Consider the following 23,438-nt stretch of genomic DNA (forward strand, 5'->3'; position numbering starts at 1 on the left):
AAAAAGATATACATATAAAAATGACAAATTCTCCTCAGCATGGTGGCACACATTTACAGCAGTGGCACATGGGAGGCAGACACAGAAAAGTGGCAAGTTTGAGAGCAGCATTGGCTACATAGAGATTCCTATGCTTAGTCCAGACCCTGTAGTGAAACCTTGTCTCAAAGAAAGTTACTTAAAGCATTGCTCAGAAGTACTTAAACTGCCAACAGATAGGGAGTCATTATCATAGAAATTCTGGAGAACTTAAGGTTGTATATGACTTTGATACATTTCATGGCTAATAAAAAGAATGAGTAAGAATTACACCTCTGAATTTCAACTTTTGAAACTGTTAAGCAGAAAAAGAAAACAAAACACAGAAAAGTATATGCAATGTTTAACCATTCCTGCAAGTATGTATGTATATATTTTGTGTGATTTGCATGATAGAAACAGACACTACTACCAAGAGAAAATGAAAACAGAGGGTCAAGCAATTTAAGAGGAAGCAGAAGAAGCTAAGCATAAACTAAAATAATAATGGAGAATGTATAATATGATAACATAAATTTGAAGTATGTAGCCATGTGTCCATTTAGATGTAGAATCTAACAATTAGACAACAAGGACCATTTGAACCACTTATCAAACAATAATCAACTCATAAGTCATTGTGATTAATTGGTAAATGGGCTCAACTTAATTAAGCTCAATGAACTACTCTTGAACTTTATAGTGATATTTGTTTATGATCTAATAAATAAAGCTTGTCTGAAGATCAGAGTGCAAAACTAGTCATGCTAGTCAGTCATACAGCGCAGGTAGTGATGGTGCACACCTTTAACCCCAGCACTAGAGAGGAATACAAGGTGGGATGAAACAGGAACTCCCTCTTTTTTTTCAGTCTGAAGATTTCATAGCAATAAGAGCTCTCTAGTCGTCTTGGCTGCTTTGATCTTCTGATCTTCAGCTTGGACCCCAATATCTGTCTCCAGGTTTTTATTAGTAATACCAACTAGAATTTGTGTTATGGAATTTCCCCTTCACCAATTACTATCTGTCTAATTCTGCACAATCTAGCAACTTCCCTGAGCCTTGGCCGCCTCTTTGTAAAATTCAGTCATCTACTTTCACAAGATTGTTACCAGAGTTAACATCTAGAACATGCCTTAACATTTAAGGGATTGTAAATTTCACAGCACACAACTGTTGTTATTGTTGTCTTATAATTTGAGTCATATGTTATATACTTTATTCTGCCTTTCCATAAGCCATTCATATTGTTACTATGCAGAAGTTATTCTTTCAAAGTAAGAACATTACTGATGACAAAATGGATGGTGAAAATCTTAACAATATGAGTGTATTGATTTATGATAAAGTTTCCCATTAACCACCACCATTACCATAGCCTGCCTACACCCTGAATATTAAGCTGAATCTAGGCCAGCCTATATTGTTTCAGAAATGTCTGTGCTCACAATTTGTATTCCATTATAGCAATAATGCAGCAAAATACTAAGCAGGTATTAGTTTATGGTTTTTCATAACTGCTTTCTTGTCTCTTTAATTACCCACAAAACTCAAGAATAATAAAGACTGATAAACTTTCCACACATAACACTATAAACACCAAGTATAACCCTGCATTGACCAACAACTGATTGAGCAAAAGTTTCCATTGTTTTGTAGGTCTTGTTACCCATCTCATGATCCATGAATCAGCAGTATCAGTATCAATTAAGAACCCATGAGGGCAAATCAAAATGACTCTGAGATACCATCTTACACCATCATAATGGCTAAGTTTAAAAACACCAATGATAGTTTGTGCTGGAGAGGATGCAGAGTAAGGGGAACACTCCTCCATTGTTGGTGGGAATGCAAACTCGTACACTCACTTGGGAAATCATTCTGACGGTTTCTCACAAAATTTGGAATCAATATACCTCAAGACCCGAGAGAGAGAGAGATACATGGATCCCCCTGGGAAGGGGAAATAGGCAAGAACTCCTGCGAAAATTGGGACTGGGTAGGAGAGGAAGGCAAAAGGGAAGGGGGTGGGGAGAAGAAAAGGGGAAGGAGAACATGAAGGAATGGGATGGCTGAGGTGGGGGAAAGACAGAGAAGAAGAACAAGGAAAGAGATGTCTTGATTGAGGGAGCCTTTATGGTGCTAGTGAGAAATCTGGCCTAAGGAAATTCCCAGGAATCCACAGGATGGCCGTAACTAAGACCCTAAGTAATAGTGGAGAGGGTGCCTGAACTGGCTTTCACCTGTAATCAGATTGATGACTACCTTAATTGTCATCATAGAACCTTCATCCAGCAACTGATGGAAGCAGATATAGAGATCCACAGCTAAGCATTGGACTGTGGTGCAGGAGAATTGTCTGTATTCTGTCAATCATATTATAAAAAAATGCTGATTGGCCAGGCAGGAAAACCAGACAGGAAGTAGAAATGATGTAATGAGAACAGGAGAATTCTGGGAAGGAGGAAGTTGATTCCTCCCACTCCTTCCCAGACTACGGAAGCAGCAGGATGTGATCTGCCTCACTGAAAAAAGGTACTGAGCTACATGGCTAACATAGATCAGAAAAATGGGTTAAACAAGATGTGAGAGTTAGCTAGTGAGAGGCTAGAGCTAATGGGCCAACCATCTTATAATTTATGGAGACCTATGTGTGATTTCCTTTGGGGCTAAACAGTTGTGGGGTACCGGGCAGGACAGAAACCCCAACAAACAAACCACCCTCATGTTACAAGGGTTCGTCAGTCTTACTGATTTTCTCAAAGAACCAACTCTGTTACATTGATTCTTTTTGTTTGTTTCTATTTTATTGATTTCAGCCCTGAGTTTGGTTGTTTCTTGCTATCTACTTCTTTTGGTTGTTATTTCTTCTTTTTGTTCTAAAGCTTTCAGGTGTATTGCCAAGTTTTTATTAGATCACCTGTTTGATGTTTTATGGTTACAGATAATGTACATTTGGCATTCTGTATCCATGGTCTTATATCCATAGATTTAATCAAATACAAAAGAAAAGAATTTGAAAAAAAAATGTTGCCACTGTCCTGTCTTGTATTTAGTCCTGTCATAATTGCATCTATACTGAAATGAAATGTTATTATTCTTTTTTAGCCTTATTCACTAAATAATACTTTTTAATAACTAGTTACACAGCATTCCACTGCATTAGGAGCTATAAATAATGTAGACATAATTTACTGTGATAGAGAATGTGTAGGTCTATGGAAACACTACATTTCATGTGTGAGGTGTGAGTTTTTGTATCCATGGGGGATCCTGACACATGTTATTAGTGGATGACAAGGGACAGACAACTGTCCTAAGAGCCATTTAGAAGATCTGAACATAACAAGACTTGTCACTTGGGGAACCTTACTGCGGAATGTCTGGGAATAAGCTGGCCTCTTTGCTGGCCCAACTGTGAATAGCTGAAGGCTTTCTCCAAGGCTCCTTTATTCCTTTTGGTTCTAATCTGTGGTGGGGGCGGGGGAGACACAGATGGCAGCTTGCATTCTGGGAGTTGGGTGAAAGAAGGGAGTTAGCAAGTCCTATTGTGTGGGGCCCAGACCTTCAGCCCCCTTCTCTTTATGTCAAGCGCAGATACAATGGCTGGATTTCTATAGAGGAAAAACACCTTGGACAGGGGATTGCGAAAGCAGAGCTTGGTCCGTGGTTTGCTGGGAGAGGAAACAGACCCTGTCATCAGCCGACTGGCCTGAGCTCTGCTGAGGTCCTCCAGGGGGATGGTGGCTCCTGTTAGCACCATCTGTGGGCCCCGCGTTCTCCTCTTCTGCTCCATGTAAGCTGGCCTCACTGTCCTCTCACCTTCCAGGACTGACTTCTGTCTCCGCTCTCTGCCCTCTGATTTCGGGTTCACACTTGTTTCAGTACCTTTCTGTCTTCTGCGTGGGTTTCCAGACAGATATGTGATCAGTCTGTGAGTTTAAAAAATATATATTTATCTATTACCTCTCTGTTTATGTGTGTGCTCACTCATGCACCATGGTGCACGTGCTGGTGCAGAGGTCAAAGGACAACCTGCAAGAGTTGGTTCTCTCCTTCCACCACGTGGGTCACTAGGCTCAGGTCATTAGGATTGGCAGAAAGGGCCCTTACCTGCTGGGCCATCTCACTGGGCCAGGCTGTGATGTTTAATGAATGAAGTGGGCACTATCCTGAGGTCCAGGCTTAGCAATGCCACAACTTTGGTTAACTGTTCCCTCTGTCCCCCTTCCTGCTACCTCGTTCTTGGCACAGTCATGCCTCAACTCATTCTTGGACTTTTGCCAAGTCCCCAAACTAGTGTGCCGCCTCCAGGCTCTCCCCCTTCTCCTCCTTGGACTGCCCGTGGATTGACTTCTCCCTCTTGCTTAGGTGCCTCTCTGGACTCCCAACCCTTTTGTCAGAAGTCCAGATCTGTGTCCTCGGCCCAGCTCTTTAGCTCTGCCCTCGCCTCCCTCTGAGCCACATACTCCTGATCACCCAGTACAGAGCACTGTGGTTGAGCCTCAGCTAGGGCCTGAATCCATTCCATTCCGCTCCGTCCTGTCTTTCATAGCCTGTGCTGTCCTCCCAGGCTGCCTCGCCTCCTCCACCTTTCTCTATTTGGAAAGCTCTGGCGTTTAAAATCCATCTGGCTTTCTAAAGACTTTCACCTCTTTTGAGGACTTAGAGAATTTTTCCACTGCAGACGAAAACACTTGATTCCTAGGAGACGCCTAAGTCCTTATCACACTGTTAGGCGTTTATATCGGACTTGTTCCCATGACCATCATTGTTCCCCATCCGTCTGCTTGTCTTAAGGAAAATAAGCATCCCTTTCTTCCTCTGTCCTGACCTTGGTGCTTCTCTGGACCACACACGGGACCTTTTCACCTTTGCACCCATCGCCGTGTTCCCTCTCAGGCCAGGGAATGAAGCAAACATTTGGTGAGGTCTAGTGAAATGGATGAGCAGTTGAACAGATGTGGCCCAAACTTTGAGACCCTGATCAGTAAACTAGACAAGAGTTAAACTGTCAGACAAATGTAGCCTTTAATAAGCCTAATGCCCTCGGGTGATAAGAATGCACGGGGATCACGTATTCCCGAGGGCACGAGTCAAATAGCGAGGGGGACTGTTTTATAGTGCACACACACAGAGCCCTTATTTCTACCAGCTGGGCAAGATTTTCATCATCAAAGCAAAAAGGAACTGATTAATGAGAAATAAAAGCCATTTGTGTGATACAGTGTCACAGAAAGGACCAGTTATCCTGCCAAACACAACTGATAAGAGCATCATTATTTTCAAAAACAGGAAGGTCAGGCTCCAGGTTCTTCTCAGAGGTCAGGAGACACTAATACACAGTTTACATTGGAAAATCTGGTGCCCAGATTCATTCATATCCATTCAACAGAGTTTTAGGGATTTTTTTTGTTTTGTTTTATTTTTTTGAGACAGTTTTTCTATGTAGCTCTGTCTGTCCTGGAACTTACTCTGTAGACCAGGCTGGTCTCGAACTCACAGAGATCCACCTGCCTCTGCCTCCAGAGTCCTGGGATTAAAGGTGTGCACCAAGACCGCCCAGCTCAGAGTTTTATTCTTAGGTATATATTGCCAGTAGCTAAAATTAGCAATCCTGCTGAGTGTGTCTATGAGACTTCACAGCAATGAATCTTTAATACGAATTATTTTATCCCTAAGCCCAAAGACAGGCATTTGTCATCAGCCTTTTGTGGATGATAAAACTGAAGCTTGGAGAAGGTGGGCGCTTCAGGATGTCAGACAATCAGGATATGAGCACAGTTTGTCTGACATCAAAAGCACAAAACAAAGTACTTAGTGGTTTAGAGAACTGACCTTCCAGAGGGCCCGGGCTCTATTCCCAGCACTCACATGTTAGCTCACAACTGTCTGTAACTTCAGTTCTAGGCGATCCAGTGCCTCTGCAGGCGCTGCATGCTTGTGGTAAACATAAATGCATGTACACACACACACAAATTTAAAAAAAATAATGCATAATTCAAAAGTGCATGCTGAGGGTACCTACTATGAATTAGATTGTACCAATTAAACAAATACAGCCTAAATAATTTTTTAGATGTCACTGCTGCTGTGTGGGGGCACACACCTGTAATTCCAGCATGTAAGAGGATGAGGCAGGAAGATTACTAGGAGTTTGAAGCCAGCCTGGGCTACCTAGTGAGTTTCAGGCTAGCCTGGGCTGCACAGTGAAATACTGTCTAAAACAAACAAAGACATATCTATTAAGTCATTAACAATTTTTTAAATGGTGCTAATATGTTAATCAGATATAATTTGCTATAAGACACATCAGTTAATTTGTTTTTCTTGGACCCATTGATTCCAGTTTTTTTTTTTTTATCAAATTCAAGAACATGTTGAGCTGATGCTTTTTTTTAAATGTGCATTGGTGTTTTCCCTGCATGTGTATCTGTATGAAGGTTGTCAGATCCCCCTGGAATTGGATTTACAGACAGTTGTGAGATTCCATGTGGGTCCTGGGAATTGAACCTGGGTCCTCTGGAGGAGCAGCCAGTACTCTTAACCTCTGAGCCATCTCTCCAGCCCTGTTGCTGATGTCTTTAGTAGGTTTTATATTCTAGTTTTAATTTTCGACTTTAGAAGTCTGCTCCCCTCGCCCAGAAGGTGGCTTCTGTGTCTACAAGGTCCATAGACTTTTGCCGGCTGTGCAGGGAGGGGGTGGGAAGCACAATTAGTTTGGGACAGATCTCCAGTCTCCCTAGGCTTTTCCATTTCCCCAGACATTCAGGCCTTCCCAGTCGTCCAGGGAAACATGGGAGCTAGCTGGGCCTGCAGCATCTTTCCTTTCCAGGTCCCCATTGAATCTCTAGGCTGCTGTTGGCCTGGCTAAGTCTGCAAACCGCATTAGTGAAGCGAAGGAAGGGCAGGATGCCCCATTCTTTCCCATGCTCATTACATTTAGCTTTAAAAGCTTGCTCCTCTCCCTGATCCCAGTTCTTTGTCCCTTCTGGAAGCCTGCAGCTGGCAGGAAGACCACAGAATCCCTGTCAGCACCCTAAGCTAGGCAATTGTTTTGTTTGTTTTTAAACGTTCTAAACTCATTCTCTGATAATGTTCTGTGGACAGACAATAAGTCCTGATCATACCCAGCAGTTTTTTGGTTTAGTTTTTGGTTTCATTTGGTACTTGGTATTGAACACAGGGCCCTGGCAATCCCAGGCAAGCTCTCTAGCACTGAACAACAGCCTCAGCCTTGTTTTTACTTTTTATTTAGAGACAGGGCCTCGCTAAACTGCTTATGCTGGCCTTGAACTTGTACTCCTCCTGCCTTGGTCTCCTGAGTACAGAAGACTAAGTTCCTCCTGTACTACAGAGCCCTACACTCCAGCAGAGTTTGAAAAATGAATGATTTTCAATTATTTTCCTCATTTGTAAGTTCCTGAAACCCTCAGGTAGTTGTATTTTTTTTGGGGGGGGGAAGGAAGACTCCCTGGTCTCTTCATATTAAAAGCCCCTCTGGTTCTCCCATCATGGAAAGCCATCTTTGAAGATGTATCAGGAATTGGAAAGTTATATAATTGACCTGATGTGGAAAAACCCATTTAGGGAATTGTGTATCAGGAAACAACCCAACCCAAGCAGCAAACCAAAAAAAAAAAAAAAAAAAAAATGTGTTTGTGATTGTTATGGGGACATTGTTTGTATTGATGACAAATTAGAAATAAATAATCAGCGTTTGGAAAGTAGCTAAGCAAATTGTAATATCAATATGCTTTAAAATATCATGCAGGTTTTATCCACAATTTTGTGCAAACTGAGTCAACTTAAATCTTTGGTTTCTGTGTGTTGCTTTTATATTCCAGTAAAGACACAGAGCGGAAGTGGCAGTGTATCTTAGTGGTAGAGTACCTGCTCATCACACACAGGCCCTGGGTTTGAGCCCCAGAATCACAAAAAGAGGGAGAATGGGAATGAATTTTCAGAGATGGGTTAGTAGGGATTTTAAGTAATTTCTGCAAAGTCACGTAAATTCTTGACTGAAAATTGGACACAATCGGGTTCCCCCACACTTAAGATATTTGTATGTGCGTGAGTTTCATGAACATAAGACACAGCCACGCCACTCGCTTTGAGGTCAGTACCGTGCATTCTTCGTCACTTTGCTATTATTAACGTGTGTGATGCACCGCTTGGCTCCCATGTTGCTTCCCAGCTGTGCTTGAGAAAGTACAGCTGCCTTCCTAGTGATTGCTCCCCAGTACTGCTGGCATGAGCAACCATCCTCTCCCCCTCAAACCTTCGTAAGATTTGCTCTTACAGTGAAAAACCTGCCAAGAGGAAAACCTCCCTTCAGTCAGTCTATATGGTCATTTAGAACTATGAGGAACTGCCTGCTTTGCTACACTTGGGTAAAGTCACTGAGAAGCCTGCTGTGGATTGTTCCTTCCGTGGCTGGTGGCTATGGGGACAGTGTGACTCACACTTCTATTCCAGCTCTTGGGAGGGAGAGACAGAAGACGGGTCATGGTTAATCAGTGACTTTGAAGCCAGCCTGGGCTATGGGAGACTTTATCTCAAAATAACAAAATCGAAGCAAGGCTGTCTACTTGCCAAGGGAATAAGCAAACCTCTTCCTTCTTCTCATGTACTTGGATCCCCCCACATATATACACTCAGAGATATACACCCCCACACCCCACACAATACACTCACATGTATACACCCCATACCCACCCCACACATATACACAACCATGCATACTTCCTTCAGAAACAATACAGATGCTTCTTTTGGCTTGCTGTAGAGGTGTGTCCTGATAAGCCCTTAGTCACTTGAAGATATGGTGGGTGGGAAACGCATGGAATATGCCCAATTCGCTGCTTACGGCTTCTCAGCTGGGCAGGCCTGTTAAATGTCTGTTGTTTCCCTTCGCGGTCATGGGACTGGATGGAAGCTCTGGACACTGTGGTACAAGAGAGACTCATGTTGACCCACAGACCCCAAATCCCCTCATACAGCCCAGTTCCCAGGGGATGCATATCATCACTGCTGCACCTTGGACCAGGGGAGTCAGGAACTGAATATAGAGTTGAGGTTGTACGCGGTCAAGTGTTGGGAAAGAGAGAGCTTAGCATCTGGCACATCGCAGAGACGCAGAGATGCACATTCCCGGCCAGCAGTGTTTCTTCTGAACCAAGAGGGCACCTGTGTTTCATTAAGCTTGTGATTGAAAGGAATGACTCATGGAGTGACATGTTAAAATTACACATCTCAAGTCAGAGCGCGCCTAACCAAATTCCTTCTTAAAAAAAAAAAAAGTAATGGAGCCAGGCATGGTGTCCCATCCCCACACCCAGGAGACTGAGGACAGAGGATTCTGAGTTCCAGGCCAACCTGGCTTTCATAGCTAAACTCTGTCTCCAAAAGAGATGGAGCCATCCATTCAAACCAATGGCAACTCTTGACATTTTGCTTTGATCCACAATTAGACTTACTGGGTACTTCTTGTGCACAAACTCTTAAAGGCCCGGAGGTTTAAAAGAGGCTATTTGTCATTCAAATATGGATGTGAGGAACTCCAAGTACAGTACTTGTAAGCACACAATGAAGTCAAACGGGTTTTGAGAGCATGTCTTTGGTGGTGAATGGCTTATTTCTTCAACCACAGTATGGAACTTCCCCATTCCATGGTCCATTTTAAATGTTGGGAGAACATGCTGATCAGATTCAGGAAGGTTTTGGTATCATGGAACTTTCTTTCTTGTGAGGGAAGATGAGTGATTGGCAAACATAAATTGCGATGTAAGTGGTAAATACGATAAAGAGTCAAAAACAGTGGAATCATTTTGAGTTTCTCTCCATTTAGTTTGATGTTGGCTGTTGGCTTCCTGTGCGTAAGCAGAGACTGAGCATTGGTTTCATGGCCACCCAGACCCGAATAATTACATAGAAACTATGTTAATTACAACACTGGCCAATTGTTGGAGGAAGGGCACTCTTGTTGGTCTCCGGCCACCCGGCTAGCTTAGACCCGAAATAATCACACAGAAACTGTATTAATTAAATCACTGCTTGGCCCATTAGCTCTAGCTTCTTATTGGCTAACTCTTACATCTTAATTTAACCCATCTCCATTAATCTGTGCATTACCATGAGGTCATGGCCTACCAGCAAAGTTATAGCATGTCTATCTCCAGCCGTGGCTCCATGACTTCTCTCTCACTCCACCTTCCTCCTCTCATGCTATTGGCCAAAGCAGTTCTTTATTCATTAACCAGTAAAAACAATGCACAGACAGAAGGACCTCCTACAGCAGCCAATGGCTCAGGCAAATTCCTGGCTAACTCTTATAACTTTTTAAAATTGTTTTTATTGAGTTATATATTTTTCCACCCCCTCTTTTCCTCTCCTCTCCCCTTCTATCCTTCCCCATGGTCCCCATGCTCCCAATTCACTCAGGAGATCTTGTATTTTTCTACTTCCCTTGTACATTAGATCCATGTATGTCTCTCTTAGGGGCCTCTTTGTTTTCTAGGTTCTCTGGGATTGTGATTTGTAGGCTAGTTTTTCTTTGCTTTATGTCTAAAAAACAATACATATGATGATTGTCTTTCTGGGTCTGGGTTACCTCACTCAATATGATGTTTTCTAGATCCATCCATTTGTCAGCAAATTTCAAGATGTCATTTTTTTTCTGCTGCATAGTACTCCATTGTATAAATGTACCACATTTTCCTCATCTGTTCTTTGGTCGAAGGGCATTTAGGTTGTTTCCAGATTCTGGTTATGACAAACAATGCTGCTATGAACATAGCTGAACACATGTCCTTTGGTGTGATTGAGCATCCTTTGGGTATATACCCAAAAGTGGTATTGCTGGGTCTTGAGGTAGGTTGTGTGATGTAATAGGATTAATCTGACCTACTTCAGAGGGGCTAGGTATGTTTTGGTGTAGTCAACAGAAGCCAGCCTGGCCCATCTGTTCTAGTGGCCACAAGAGGATACAAACACCAGGTGTCCAACTCGCTGCTTTGACCCCCTCCACCTGAAGGAAAAGGAGATCTGGACTTAGAGTTTCCCCAGACGACAGATATGGACACATGTGCTTAGACTTGGGGCGGCTCCCACTTCTGCTCTGGCCTTTCTTCCTATTCTTTTTAGGTCTGTGCCTGGCATGAGGCCAGAAGCCCTTCACCCTTCCTCTCAGTGAGCAAGTGCTAGGAGCTAGCTCTTGGCCCAATTGCAAACTCAGGGGCCATGAACTTGAAGATATTTGCTTGTAAAAATAGAGAGGGATTGGTAGTTAAGTCTGTAACAAAGGATTTGGCTAATTCATTTTTTAGATTTCTTTCTGAAATGCAGACTTCAGGAACAAGAGGTCCAGAGGAGACCAGGTGCTTTCTACACTTGGATGTGTAACCCCTGGGTCTCCCTGTTAGGGGTGAGTAGTTTCATCTTGATTTCAGAGTCCTTAAGAAATGATTCAGATGAAGGGTGTGTGTGGGGGGGTGTGATTTGGGGGAGGAGAAAGTATTAATTAGCATCAACATGATTAAATTGCTTGCTTTATTAGAATTAAGATGAGACCACTACAACAAGATTTACTTTTAATCAACCGCTCATTTTAATCAATTATCTACTATTTAAATAATCATATCTGATCACCCGTGGGTTACTAATTTCATGCTAATTTGTTGATTGTAGGGAGCAGTGTAAAATAATGTGATAGTTAATCTCAAAGGTCAACTTGATAAGATCTAGAATGGATTGGGAGACAGGCTTTGGGGCTTGTCTGTGGGGCTTATCTTCATCAGTTGAGGTGGGAAGAACTGCCCACTGTGGGGTGGCACCATTCCCTGGGCTGGGATCCTGGGCTGAGAAAGTGAGCTATATGAGCACTCTGTGCTCTAGACTGTGGGTATAGTGTGACCAGCTGCCTCAAGTTCCCACTGCTGTGACTCCCGACTATGACAGCTATGACTGTGAGCCTCCAACCGTGAGCCTTTCTCCCTTAAGTGGCTTTTGTCAGGATCACAGCAACAGGAACAGTAACTGGGACAGAGTAGCTGCTTGCTGGTGGCTTCAATTAAGGGGTTACCTTCAAAGGGTGTTTCCCCAAAAACTTGCTTCAGTAAGTGTACTCTTTTCATTCCGAATCCAGAATAAGGATTCTAGATCCCAATTTTAAAGTTGACAGTTGATGCTAACCAACAACAATTCCACCCCTTGTTAATTTAACAACCAAACCATTCACTTTTAAGCCCTAACTTTTCACCCCTGGTCCTCATGCTCATTTCATATCGCAGGATGTGTTTAGTTGACCTTGAAGGCCCTTGTATCCTTTAACAGGTTCAACAGTGCTTAAAGCCCAATGCAGAAGTTTCATCTGAGATGCAAGGCAGTCTCTTAACCATGAACTCCTAAAAAATCAAAACAAGTTACATACTTCCAGTATGCAATGGCACAGAATAAATATTCTCATTCCAAGAAAGGAATGGGAGCATAGCAAAGAATGATCAGAACAAAGTGAGACCAAGATCTAGCAAAGCACACATCAAATCCTGCAGTTTCGTGTCTACCATCTTGGGGTTGTGGAATCATAGGGGCTCAAAAAGGTTTGGATAGCCCTACCTAGATAGCTCTTCTGCCTGTGGGAGCTTAGTCTTTCTTCTTGGGCCTGCTGCCCGTTGTGCCTGTAGCTTTCTTCAACAGACAGCCCATGGTCCAGGCATCTCCAATATCCTGGGATCCTACGTTACTTTGTAGTAGCCTAGGCTTCACCTCACTTTCCCACCATGGCCTCTCAAGGCCTCCTCAAAGGGGCTCCGGTTTACAGCACACTGGCAGGTCTCAGTGTCTCTCTGGCTCTGTGGTTCAAGATGCCACAACACCCTAAGTCTTGCATCTTTCATGCACAGAGAACCAACACTACAGTGATGGTGCTTCCAAGTCCTGCTGCCAACTCTGGGTGCAGCTTGACCTCCTTAGACCACAGTTTATCAGTTTTTGTGTCCTACCCTGGGAAGACATGACTCCAGGCAGGTGTCTCAGAGGATTGGGGAATTCCCTTCAGTGACAGTCTCTATTTCAATTTAGGCTCTTCCCTTTTCAATAAATTTGTGTTTGTACAAAATGGCCCCTTTAACGGGTGGAGTCTTGCCCTGAGGATATCTTTCCTGTTGTCTCATCACAAAGTAGAATATTTCTTTTTAACAGTTATAGCCTCTTTTTCAGCATGCTCCTTGGTCTCGAACTCTTATCTGCTGCGGGAGCTACTTTTGCTCCTTCAGCCAATAGCCTTTGAGATACCAGCCCACTGGGGTTTGGTATCTTTTGCTTTAAAAATAAGTGGTGGCAGCCCTCTTGCTCTCTTGCTGCTTGCTTCAGATTCTGCTTTTGGCTATCAGATGCTTTTCCTGGTCGTGCAGGAGGCTGTTGTCTAGCATGGTAATCTGTAAGTTTTTTCCCTTTAAATAAATAACCCTTTTATTAATCATAATTCCAAATTGGTGTGGGATCGTTTTGTTTTGTGACTTATTTTTTTTTACTTATCCTCGACAAACCACACCTTACTTCGATCATTATGTTCAACTTTATTTATTTATTTGTTTATTTATTTATTATTGTGTATGCAACATTCTCCCTCCATGTGTGCCTGCAGGCCAGAAGAGGGCACCAGATCTCATTGGAGATGGATGTGAGCCACCATGTGGTTGCTGGGAATTGAATTCAAGATCTCTGGAAGAACAGTCAGTGCTCTTAACCTCTGAGCCATCTCCACAGCCCCTTATGTTCAACTTTTTATATATTTTCACTGACCTGAAAAAGTACAGCAGAAAGAGCATACCATAGCCTAGATACTCTCCTGTCTTGAAATTCCTCTACCAAACAAATTGTCCTCTTTACATTCAACTTCACTAAAGTCCTTAGAACATGGGCAGAATAAGTCTCAGTATTGGCCAAAATGTCACATGAATGCCCTCTCGCTCAGTTTAAGATAGTGTTCTTGTTTCTGTTGGAAATTTCAGGAGCTGGGTCTCCACTGTCCGAATTTTTATTGGCATTCTTGTCTTCCAAGCGCCTGCCAGAGTGGTCAATTAGTCTTCACTTACTGCATTCAAAGGCTTTAAGATCACAAAGTTCCAAATGCTTCTACATGCTGCCCGGAAAACCAGCTTCAGAGTGCTAAGAACCTTGTGGTCAGGTTCTTCACAGCAACAACTCCACTTCAGAAACTCCACTAGTTTTCTGTCGCAGTTAGGTTTCTCATTACTCTAGCAAAAGCAACTGAAGAGGATAGGGGCTTATTGTGGCTCATTGTTTGAGGATGCAATCCATCATTACTGAGAACCTCTGCAGCAGGAGCTTGAAGTAGCTAGTCACATTGTATCCACAGTCAGAGAGCAGAGGAAAATGAATGCCTGTGATCAGCTGGCTTCCTCCTTCTTCTGCAGTCTAGGACCAAAGCCTGGGGGATGGTACCTTCCGCTGATCTTAACACCTCAGTTAATCTAATCTAAATCACCTCCACAGTCCTGCTGAGGGGCTAACCTAATCTAAAGAAATTCCTCCCATGTGTCTAGAGGGTTGCCCCCTCTCCTGATTCCAGATCCTGTCAAGTTAGCTGCCACTATAACCACCTGGTTTGCTTTCTAAGGATGTGATAAACACTGACCAAAGGAACCTTGGGGAGGAAGGGCTTTATTACAGTTTGCAGCTTATAGTCCACCATGAGAAGAAGTCAGGGCAAAACTCAGGGCAGGAAGCTGGAGGAAGGAACTGAAGCAGAGACCATGGCATACTCCCCATGGCTTGTTCAGTCTGCTTTCTTATACACCCCAGAACCACCTACCCAGTGGTGGTACCCCCCTGCAGTTGCTGGGCCCTTCCCCATCAATCAATAATAGTTGAAAAAAAGCCTTGTACACCTTTAATCCTAGCACTCCGGAGGCAGAGGCAGGCAGATCTCTGTGAATTCAAGGCTACAAGAGCTAGTTCCAGGACAGGCTCCAAAGCTACAGAGAAACCCTGTTTCGAAAAACAAAATACAAAACAAAATAAAAAACCAAATAAACAAACAAAATGCCTAGAGACTAATATTATTTAGGTAATTTTTCAACTGGGTTCCTTATTCCCAGATGACCCTAGTGCACATTGACAAAAATAAAACAAGCAAAACAGCTGGGCGGTGGTGGCGCACGCCTTTAATCCCAGCACTCGGGAGGCAGAGGCAGGCGGATCTCTGGGAGTTCGAGGCCAGCCTGGTCTACAAGAGCTAGTTCCAGGACAGAAACCAAAAAGCTATGGAGAAACTCTGTCTCGAAAAATAAAAAAAAAAAAACAACAAGCAAAACAAACAAACAAAACCCATATAACTAGCACACTACCACAGTAAGTAAACTTCATTATTTATCTATTGTAAGTAAACTTTAATTATTCAGACTTTACTTTTATTATAAGTATTTTTATCTACTTTTATTATTTATAAGTAAATTTTAATTAAGGGTTCAAAGGTTGTTCCGAGACCTCTGTCTCCTGAGGTCTTGGTCTTGTATTTTGTTTGCCCTGTACAAAGCCATCAGGCGACTTACTCTTCCTATCTGCTTCTATAGGCTGTTGCATCCCTTCTTATCATGTTTGTGATCCAGTGGGTCTATACCTTGGTTAGCATGGGTGTTGCTGTCATTGTGTATTTCTACATTGGCCAGGCCAGTCCAGGTCTTTACCTTGGTAAGTAGCTAAATCACTGTGCTACCTTTTCCCTTATTTTTTTTTCTAGTTTTCATTGAAGAGTCTTATGTTTAAAAAAATGACATATACATCATTATAAATGAAATACACTAGAATTAATTTTAGATTTTTCAAATTAAAATGGATGGCAACAATGGTGAAAGATCCAAGGCTAAATTAATACATTGAAATAAAGTATACTGATGTCGTATAATGTTATACACTTCCTATGCTATGAGTTAATGCTATCATATCATTTGAAGCTAGATTGGGTTAAGTTTAAGATGTATAATATAAATCCTAAGCTAACTACTAGATAATAGAGTGAAGAGTTCTAGCCAATAAGACAACAGAGGTTAAAAAAAAAAGAATGGAAAAAAGTATTAAGAGATGGCTCAGTGGGTAAAGACACTGATGCAAGGCCTGACAACCTGAGTTTGATCCTCAGGACTCACACAGTAGAAAGATAAAACTGACTCCTACACATTATCCTTTGACCTCCACACAGGTACTGTAGCAGGTGTGTGTGTGTGTATGCATACATGAAAATAAATGAAATAAATAAATATAATTTTAAAAATCAAAAGCACATCAAAGACAAAAAAGTAAAAATAAGCATAATGCAGAATATTTATTGATAATAAAAAACAAAGACATGACATGAAGTGCATGCCAGCTTATGGGCAGCAAAAGTGGGGAGCCAGCCTGAGTTAAACAAAGAACAACAGTGATTTATATTAGCATATCTATATTGAATATCACAATAAATATAGCTAGTCTAAACATCCCCAGTTAAGTGACCGTTGAATAAAAAAGAGTGACCCAACTATATGCTGCCTACAAGAAACTTCTTTTAATTAATACATTTATTTTTGCAGTGCGGATTATCAAACTGAGAGCCCTTATATACTAGAAAAGTACTTTGCCCTTGAACTACATCCCCAGCTAAAGAAAACTGTTTTAAATAAATAACATACAAATAGGATAAAACTAAAAAAGATGTGAGGCTAACACCAATCAAAAGACAGCTAAAGTAGCTTTATTAACATCAGACAGATATTAAAGTAAAAACTGTTGCCAGTGATCAAGAGGATCACTTGATAAAGATGAGGGGGAACACTCATGAAGAATACATAATAAACCTAACCTTCATGCCCTTAAAAGCAGAGCTTTGGAATCTCATAGAATGAAGGGAAAATAGAAAAGTTCATAGCCACATAGATTTCAGCACCTGCTTCCCAATAATTGATACACGTAGGCATGCACTTGTATTCTTAGCAAGGCCACAGAAGACTTGAGTAGTACTATCAACAAGCTTGTTCTAATATTCATGGCTTAGTCTCCCCACAAACTGCAAAAGTCACATTCTTTTCAGTAACAGGAAACACCAGGATATTACAGGACAAAAAGTTTTGGTAAATCTAAAAGTATTTAGGTCAATTGAAGAAAATATTTCTCTGAAAGGGGAAATAATTAGAAATAAATAATAGGAAGGTAATGGGGAAATCCCCAAGTATCTAGAAGCTAAAAAATTATTAAATGACTAAGAACAGTAAGTAAGTTATAGAAACCAGCTGAAGTTTCAAAGAAGAAAACAGAACTGAAGTTGCAAAATATTTTGAACCGAATGAAGCCAAAAATGCAAAATATCAAAGTTGAAGATATAGATAACAGAAATTCATAGCAACACACATGTAGATCATCAAATAAGAAAGTTCTCAAAACCCAAGGCCTCCACTTTGAACTTAAGAAACTAGGGGAAAAAAGGAAGAAGAAAAAGAGGAGGAGGAAGAGAAAATTAAACCCAAAGTGTCGGGGGTGGGGGGTGGGACAAGGGCACAGTAAGTCTCATAGGAGAAGTCAGTAAGATACAAAACAGGGGAAAGAAAGAGAACACACTGTGTTAGTCACTTCTCTGTGCTGTGGGAAACACCAAGACCAGAGCTGCTCACAGGAGGAAGGGTTGATTTGGCCTGAGGGTCCCAGAGGGTAAGAGTCCATCATGGCAGCAAGCAGCAGGCAGGCTTGGAAGCAGGGACTGAATGCTGAGAACTCACATCTTAATACAGACAGAGAGCACGGAGAATTGGGAGTGGGGTGAGGGGGTGGAGGCAGGGGCTTTAAAATCTGGAAGCCTGCCCTTAGGGACACTCCAGCAAGGCCAAATCTCCTAACTTCCCCAAACAGCGCTGCTATCTGGGGACCAAGGGTCCAAACACTTGTTCTTATGAAGGCCATTCTTATTCAAATTCCCACATCAGTGAAACAAAGTCAGTAAAATCAGTAGGCTGCTGGCCAAACCCATCAGGATAAGATAAGATACAAATGGCCAAAGCCAGGAATAAAGAGATTATATCATAGGAGCGCCTGTGTATAGCCTGTGTATATATGAAGATGAAAATAGCTGAGTATAATGGTGCACACCGTTGTGATTTCAAAAGTGGCGCGAGAGACAAAGATGCCATAAGACAGAGCTCATGTGAAGGTTTTTTTTTTTTTTTAATTAGGGGAAAGGGAATGAGAAAAGGAGAGGGGGAGACTGGCATCTGGGGACAGGATCAGCAGAAGAGACAGAGGAGGGAGGGGGAGCGACAGAGAGACAGGCAGAGAAGCAGAGTTAGAGAGAGAAAGGAACAGACAGAGAGAGAAAAAGAAAGAGATGGGAGGTGGGGAACACAGTGAATGTGCACAGGAGGTGCTCTTAGTGGCTGCAGCTGAGGACGTATCCTGTTAGGACCCCAAAGGTAGGCCAGTACAGATGCCTGAATACTAATATCCACCTTTAATCCCAGCACTCAAGAGACAGAGGCGAGCAGATCTCTGTGAGTTCAAGGCCACCTTGGACTATAGAGCAAGTATATTGGCCAGCGAGGGCTACATAAGACCCTGTCTAAAAAAAATAATTCAGGAAATAGAAAATGTCTCCTTTCTAATGATAAAATAAAATACCATAAGCTGAACAACTTATAAACAATAAAAATTGCTAGGCGGTGGTGGCACATGCCTTTAATCCCAGCACTCGGGAGGCAGAGGCAGGTGGATATCTGTGAGTTTGATGCCAGCCTGGTCTACAAGAGCTAGTTCCAGGATAGTGTCCAAAGCTACAGGGAAACCTTGTCTTGAAAAACCAGAAGAAAAAAAAAAAAACCAACAACAAATTATTTGGCTAAAGGTTCTGGAGATTGGGAAGCCTAGGATCAGAGGGTACTTAGGTTAAAGCCTAATTGATGTATTCTGACACAGAGAAAAACATCTTACGACAGATATGGAAGTAGGGGCAGAGAAGAGAGGAAGAGAGAAGAAATGATCCTTTTATCAGGAACCCACTCCCTAAATAACTAACCCACTCTCTAGATAACTAACTCACTTACTAATAACTATTCTACCCTAGATAACTAACCCACTCCCAGGATTGTTGTGGGAGCTCCTTCCGCTCCTTCAGCCAATAGCCAGTGAGATACCAACCCATTGGGGTGTGGTCTCTCTCCCTTTAAAAATGTGGCCCCTTCTCTCTGTTTGCTCTTTAGCTTACAGATCACCATCCCAGACAACAGCACTCTGTGCAATCAGGAAGGGAGGCTAGTCGCCAGAAATGGAGCTGGAAGCCAGAGAGCTAAAGGGAAGTGGCCGCTTTTTTAAAGGGAGAGAGACCACGCCCCAATGGGCTGGTATCTCACTGGCTATTGGCTGAAGGAGCGGAAGGAGCTCCCACAACACAGACTAGAGTGTCACTCCAGTTAAGAGAATGGAGCCAGCATGGCTAAAACATTTTAGGATCCTGCCTTTCAATGCTTACAGAGATTAAATTCCCACACATGAACTTTGGGGGACACATTCAAACCATAGCACATAATTTACATTTTCCTCAACAATAAAGCAGTTTTAAAGATGTACTAACAGCTGAGCAATACTCCATTGTGTAAATTTCATTACCTATTCATCAGTTGATGGACATCTAGGATGTCACCATTTCCTGGCTATTGTACATTTGCACAATGCAATATTAGTCAGCTATTAAAGATGAAATTATGGAACATGCAGGTAAATGAATGAAACTGGAATCATAGTAAGTAAAGTAGCACAGACTAAGACAGACAAATGTGGCATGCTTTCTCTTACGTGTGGATGTTAGCTTGGAATCTCTAGATATATATGACTCATTTGGAATACCCACAGAGGTTAGGAAACTAGTAAGGGACCACTGGGTATGTGCTTTTAGGAAGCTAGTAAGGGATCACTGGGGGTGTGCGTTTAGGAAGCTAGTAAGGACCACTGGGGGTGTGCTTTTAGGAGACTAGTAAGGACCACTGGGGGTGTACTTTTAAGAGAGGGAACATGGAATACAGCAATAGAATGGAGGAAGGGAGAATAATGGGACAGGGAAGATTAAATGGAGTGGGAGGGCAGGGTAGAGCGCATTTGGGGAAGGATTACTATCACTTTTGGAAAAGCCATTCTTACTACTGTAGAAGCTTCATAAAATATACATATATACATATAAAATAGTTTAATAGTTTAAAATGGCGTCATCCTGTAACAGGGGACAATACTCTATCTAACAAGATACCACGGGCTAGCAATTAGAAACCTTAGAACCAGAACAGGTTACCACTTTTTGGATCCTAGCCCACGAGGTCCCATATAGAACCCAAAGCATTACAGGCGATTTCCACCATTCTTGGTTACCCTCTGGACTATGGTGAGAATCATGGTGCTGGAGGGAGGAGAAAGCAATCATCAGCTTGCCCAGTTGTGAATGCTGTGAGCTACAGCAACAACAGACCTGGCAGGACATGCTCACTAGTGCAATAATGGCACAAGTGTTATGGGAGTAACCAGCCACTTTCTGCTTGATCTAAAGTCCATTCCATGAGATGGGACCCATATGTGGCACTAGTAATGGGACCAAGAACTTATGAATGGATAGGTCATAAGCCCCAAGGGAGAACCTAATACTACTAAATAGTCATAGCATTAAAACAACTCCTGATGACTAACCGCTACACTCATAGATCAGTGCACCTATCAGCCCTCATCAGAGAAGCTTTTTCTTGAAATAGATGGCAATGAACACAGAGATGCTCAACTGGCCAACATCTAGGGAATAAGAGACTGGATTGCTTATCCCTAAATGGGCCATACATACCACATTTCTCACTCCAAGGCTCACTATCATCTTTGAACAGGGGCAGAAAGATTGTAAGAGAGGTAGCAAACTTCACAGAAACAGACTTTTCCAGGCATAACAGGGCATTTGCAAGTATGTGCTCACAATGACTGTGACTTTGTATAAGACTTGTCACAAGCTCAAGCAGACAAAATCCCAGCATAGACAGCAGGAGGGAGGGAGGAACAAAATTCCACCGGAAGATAGATGAGGAGCTATCGGCATTTAGAAGCTACTGGGGGGAAAGTAAGTTTCTTTAATTCTCTTCTTCTTCTTCTTCTTCTTCTTCTTCTTCTTCTTCTTCTTCTTCTTCTTCTTCTTCGTCTTCGTCTTCGTCTTCGTCTTCGTCTTCGTCTTCGTCTTCGTCTTCGTCGTCGTCGTCGTCGTCGTCTTCCTCTTCTTTCTCCTCCTCCTCCTCCTCCTCCTCCTCCTCCTCCTCCTCCTCCTCCTCTTCCTCATCCTCTTCCTCTTCCACATCCTCTCCTTCAACGACAACGACATCAACATCAACTTCTTACTCATCTTCCTCCTCCTCTTCCTCCTCCTCCTTCTCTCTCTCCCTCTCCCTCTCTCTCTTTTGCACAGGTTCTCACTGTGTAGCCCTGGCTGACCTGGAATTCACAATACTTAGATAAGAGTGGCATATCATGGAGATCCGCCTGCTTCTGCTTCCCGCATTTTGAAATTAAAGGCATGTGCCCCCATACCCAGCCTGAGAGTCCGTTTTCTGTAATGGTGTGACCTCTAGTAGGTTAGCCACACTCTCAGGTTGCGCCCACTCCCAAGAGCAGTTGGGCAGCACTCAATGGATTTAAAGAAGAAAATTAGGAGTCTGGTGGGTAGCAATGTACAATTGCCACTGGAAGGGGTTGAGAGGAAAAGTCACAAGTACGATAAACATTCATTGTATACATTTCTCAAATAATAAATAAAATTTTTTTAAAAAAAAGATGCATTGAAGGGGGTACTGGAGAGATGGCCTGGCAGTTCAAAGTGCTTTCTATGCTTGTAGAGACCCAAGCTCCTTTCCCAGGACCCACATGGGGTGGTTCACACCTCCTACAACTCTAGTTCCAGGGCATTCAATGTCCTCTTCAGTCCTGAACTCATGTGAACATACCCACACATATAGACACAGTTCAAAATAAATAGGAATATTTTTCAAACGATGTGTTGGAGGGCTACGGATCTAACTAAGTGGAGTGCTGGATGCCCAAGGCCCTGAGTTTAATCATACATATACTGGGGTCCCTTTCCGGAAAACTCTATGATGCTCCAATTTGGTACATATCTTCAATTCCAACCTCCAGGAGGCAGAGACAGATAGATCTCTGTGAGTGCAGGGCCAGCCTGGTCTACAGAGTGAGTTCTAGGCCAGGTAGAGATACACAGTAAGACCCTATCTCAAGAAAAAAAGTAGTTAATATCAAGTCCTAACTAAATCAAATGGAACAATCTAGACATACTGAAAAAAAGTTCTTCAGAATGACTGTAGTTTGTATTTATACAGAAATGAACTTATTTAAAGTGAACACATGTACTAAAAAGAATGTCTTAGGAAAACAGTAATGCTATAAAGAGATCCTAAATCACCTAATTTTTAAGATAGAATTTATTTTAATTAACATAATGATTGCATCAATGATTGCTTCATCTTAGGAAATTGAAACATTTTCCTCAGAAAGTCAATCACAGGAAAGTATGAAATAAAATTTCAGGCCAGTGTCTATAATTTAGATAATTTAAAATTTAAATGATCACATATAAGTAAGATCAATTAGTAGCTGTTTTATTTTGCATCTTCTCATAGAATATATATTGGTTACCTGAGTATATTAGGGTTCTCCTCTCTGCAGTTACACATACTACAGCAGGCCTGTGTCTGCTGCTCTGCTACAGGAGCCCACAGGAAACCAAGACAAGATTTTAATGTCAGCATCCTGAAACGCTGCTGATTTCCTGACCATGTATTAAATACAATCTCACTAGTTGATTTCAACTATAGCTGTTCATGTAACTGAGGAAGGCCTTTTCTGAAATCATGTTTGATTAATTTTCCAAAGTCATACATAATTTGAGCTGGGCACAGTAGTGTGTGCCTATCTATAATCCTAGCTCTTGGAATGCAGAGAAAGAAAGACCTTTAAGTTCAAGGCCAGCCTGGACTAGAGTGAACCCCTGATGTCCCTCATAGTCTTGGACATCTGAATTCGTGGTCCCATTTAGAGATGCTGTTCAGGGAGGTTTAGGAGGTGTAGCCTTGCTGGGGCATGTGTGTCATTAGGTGTGTGCTCTGAGGGTTCGGAAAACACACACGGTTTTAAAGCCACATGCTTGTCACAGTTTGGCTCCCTGATTGTGATTTAAGATGTGAGCTTTCAGCTTGCTGCTCTGGATGCCCTGCCCACTGCTGTGCTCCCCTGCAGTGACCGTGATGGACTCTAACCCCCTGGGGCCACAAGCCCAAATGAATCCTTCCTTCTGGTAGTTGTCTTGGTTATGCTATTTTATGACAGCAGCAGATTTTTTTTTTTTTTTT

At 42.3% G+C, this 23,438-nt stretch overlaps 1 protein-coding gene across 4 annotated transcripts in view; it reads left to right on the top strand.

The window, feature by feature from the left end:
* Slc12a8 (solute carrier family 12 member 8) overlaps positions 1–23,438 on the top strand; it is a 158,718-nt gene that overhangs the window by 124,603 nt on the left and 10,677 nt on the right. For 2 of the 4 annotated variants that reach the window (XM_050159911.1, XM_050159912.1), the window contains 2 exons: positions 11,346–11,443; positions 15,615–15,732. The exons of 1 other annotated variant lie outside the window; for it this stretch is intronic. In XM_050159911.1, the coding sequence (XP_050015868.1) occupies positions 11,346–11,443; positions 15,615–15,732 (216 nt within the window). The remainder of the gene's footprint in view (positions 1–11,345; positions 11,444–15,614; positions 15,733–23,438) is intronic. One more of the 4 variants, XR_007594962.1, reaches the window with a different exon arrangement.

This window comes from Alexandromys fortis, unplaced genomic scaffold (genome assembly GCF_014885135.2).
Source record: "Alexandromys fortis isolate MF-2015 unplaced genomic scaffold, M_Fortis_MF-2015_v1.1 scaffold_119, whole genome shotgun sequence".
NCBI lineage: Eukaryota > Metazoa > Chordata > Mammalia > Rodentia > Cricetidae > Alexandromys > Alexandromys fortis.